At 32.2% G+C, this 2,171-nt stretch overlaps 1 protein-coding gene across 5 annotated transcripts in view; it reads left to right on the top strand.

Annotated features, from left to right (window-relative positions):
- The window catches only part of LOC119586502 (pseudouridine-5'-phosphatase-like), an 8,863-nt gene that overhangs the window by 452 nt on the left and 6,240 nt on the right, over positions 1-2,171 (top strand). The window contains exon 2 of one of the 5 annotated variants that reach the window (XM_037935245.1): positions 772-990. The exons of the other annotated variants lie outside the window; for them this stretch is intronic. Coding sequence (XP_037791173.1) covers positions 772-990 — 219 coding nt within the window. The remainder of the gene's footprint in view (positions 1-771; positions 991-2,171) is intronic. 5 annotated transcript variants of the gene reach the window in all.

Raw genomic sequence — 2,171 nt, 5'->3', positions numbered from 1 at the left:
TGCCGTTATGGGCATACTGCAGCATTAAAAGATATAAAAGAACTTGATACCCTTTAATCACTAATAAAACCACTATTGCAGATAGCAGTTATAATTTGGAAAATACTGTTAGTACACTTTTTTCTTTTTTTTGCAGAATATATATTGAAGTAGTTCTGGCCTCTCTCCCTGAATTCAGTTATTTTCAGAGAACTAGAAATATAATAGCCATTTCCAGCAGACTAACAGTATTTGAGTTGATATAACAACATATAAAATAATACTGTAATATATTTCTTCTGGGTCATGTGTTGCAGGTCATGTTGCAGTTATTAGTACTTGAAATTAAATAATATTTCTTCCAAGGCATAAACATCTTCAGTAGATAGTGGAGCCAAATTTCCTGAAACCATTAATTCTCAAGTATAATTTCAACACAATCCTTAATATATTTAGTATAGGTAATATGTTCTGTATAATGGTTATCCCTGAATTTGACATATTACTTTTGATACTGGTGTTTGTGTGTATTGAGTGTTAATATAACTATATATCTACTTTTCAGAGATCAGTAGTGAAACATAATGCAATTATGATCCTGTTCAAGGAGTTGCAGTATATTGCATATCAGGGTGACTGGCCAGCCTCAAGATATCATAAAGATACCAATTTCAATGCATCAAATCAAATAATTCTCATGTATGACTTTCATTTTATATATTTTTCATTGCAGTCAGAAGTATTTTTACCAAGCATTATTATAAATTCCCCATTATGTTCATGAATTTTTAGATACAGAAGCCCTGTATACCTTGGCAACTGAACGTGTGTTGAAACCCTTTGGTAAAGAGTACACGTGGGAGCTAAAAGTGGCTCAGATGGGACAGAAAGCTGAAGTTTGTGCTAAGGTCATTATTGGCAGTCTTGGTATTAACCTCTCTGTTGAGGATTATTTAAAACAGGTCTCACAGATTCATATGGAGATAATGCCCTCAGCCAAATTCTTACCAGGTACTGTAAGGGGGGAATGGGTGTATTCTGTACAGCTGATTCTGTAAATAATGACTTAGCTTAATATGTTGGTAATGGTGACTTCGTGTTTTTGTTTGTTGGTGTGAGCTGTGCAGATTTCAGTTGGTAATCTAACATGACTTGAAATTCAGCACACTCAGTTGTTGGGTTTTTGCTTCTTAAGGGTAAAAAGTAACCCATTATTAACATAGACCAGTTAGGATAGACTGTGTGACAAAGATATTGATCCAACTTTTCTTATGATTTCATTGTGAAAGAGATTTAAGATTTGTATATGTATAACAATAAGAAAAAAAATCAAGGCCATAAGAAACGTTACCAGCATCTTGTAACACAGTATTTACTTACCTTCTTATATTCACGTCAGTTTTCCTCTGTTAAGTTTCAAAGACAAATATAACCATTGGTGTGAGTTTGACCAAGTTAACAAGATTATATGAGTGATTTCTCCTGTTATAGTTTGCCATAAGTCTTGCCATAGATATCAGTCATTACAAATACTTAAATGTCACTCCTCTCCTAAATACAAAGCTGGAATTAACTTTTTTAATTTAATCATTTTTCGTGTAGATGAGTTGATACACTTAATTAATTCAACTTCTCTTTTTTATTCTCTAGACTCCATTGTGAAATAGTTTTTTTTAACCCAAATATCTGCACTTTACTAAAATGCAGTATGTAGGATTATTGTTATTTTTCTGTAGCAATTGACCTTGAATTAAAGACAAAAATGAAAATAAAGAAATTTATTCCACAAGTTTTCACCTGCTCATTTAATTTTGTTTAGTTCTTTTTGTTGGACATTATCTTTGTTCTTTCGTCTCCTGCAACTGGTTGGTTGTGATATACCTGGGTTGTGATTTTGTGGATTTCCCAGATTAGCAAAGAGATGGAGGCTGTTTTTTCATCTATCACTCAACAATCAGTTTTTCATTCTTTCTTGTTTCTTCAGTTTATTGTGATATTGTTTCTTTCTCCCAATTTTTTCTTCTTTTTGGGATGAATTTTCTTAGTTTTACATCTAGAAATGGAGTGCAGTCTTTGTGCATACTCATCATTGTATTGGTCATAAGGAAAGGATTTTGCAGTGTCAGTACAAAAAAGTATAATATTGTGTAAGGTATCTGCATATTCTTGAGTAATATTCTATAAAGAGCATT

This window comes from Penaeus monodon, chromosome 21 (genome assembly GCF_015228065.2).
Source record: "Penaeus monodon isolate SGIC_2016 chromosome 21, NSTDA_Pmon_1, whole genome shotgun sequence".
Lineage (NCBI taxonomy): Eukaryota > Metazoa > Arthropoda > Malacostraca > Decapoda > Penaeidae > Penaeus > Penaeus monodon.
The sequence above is the reverse complement of the archived record's forward strand: the minus strand, read 5'-3'. Positions and strand labels throughout refer to the sequence as shown.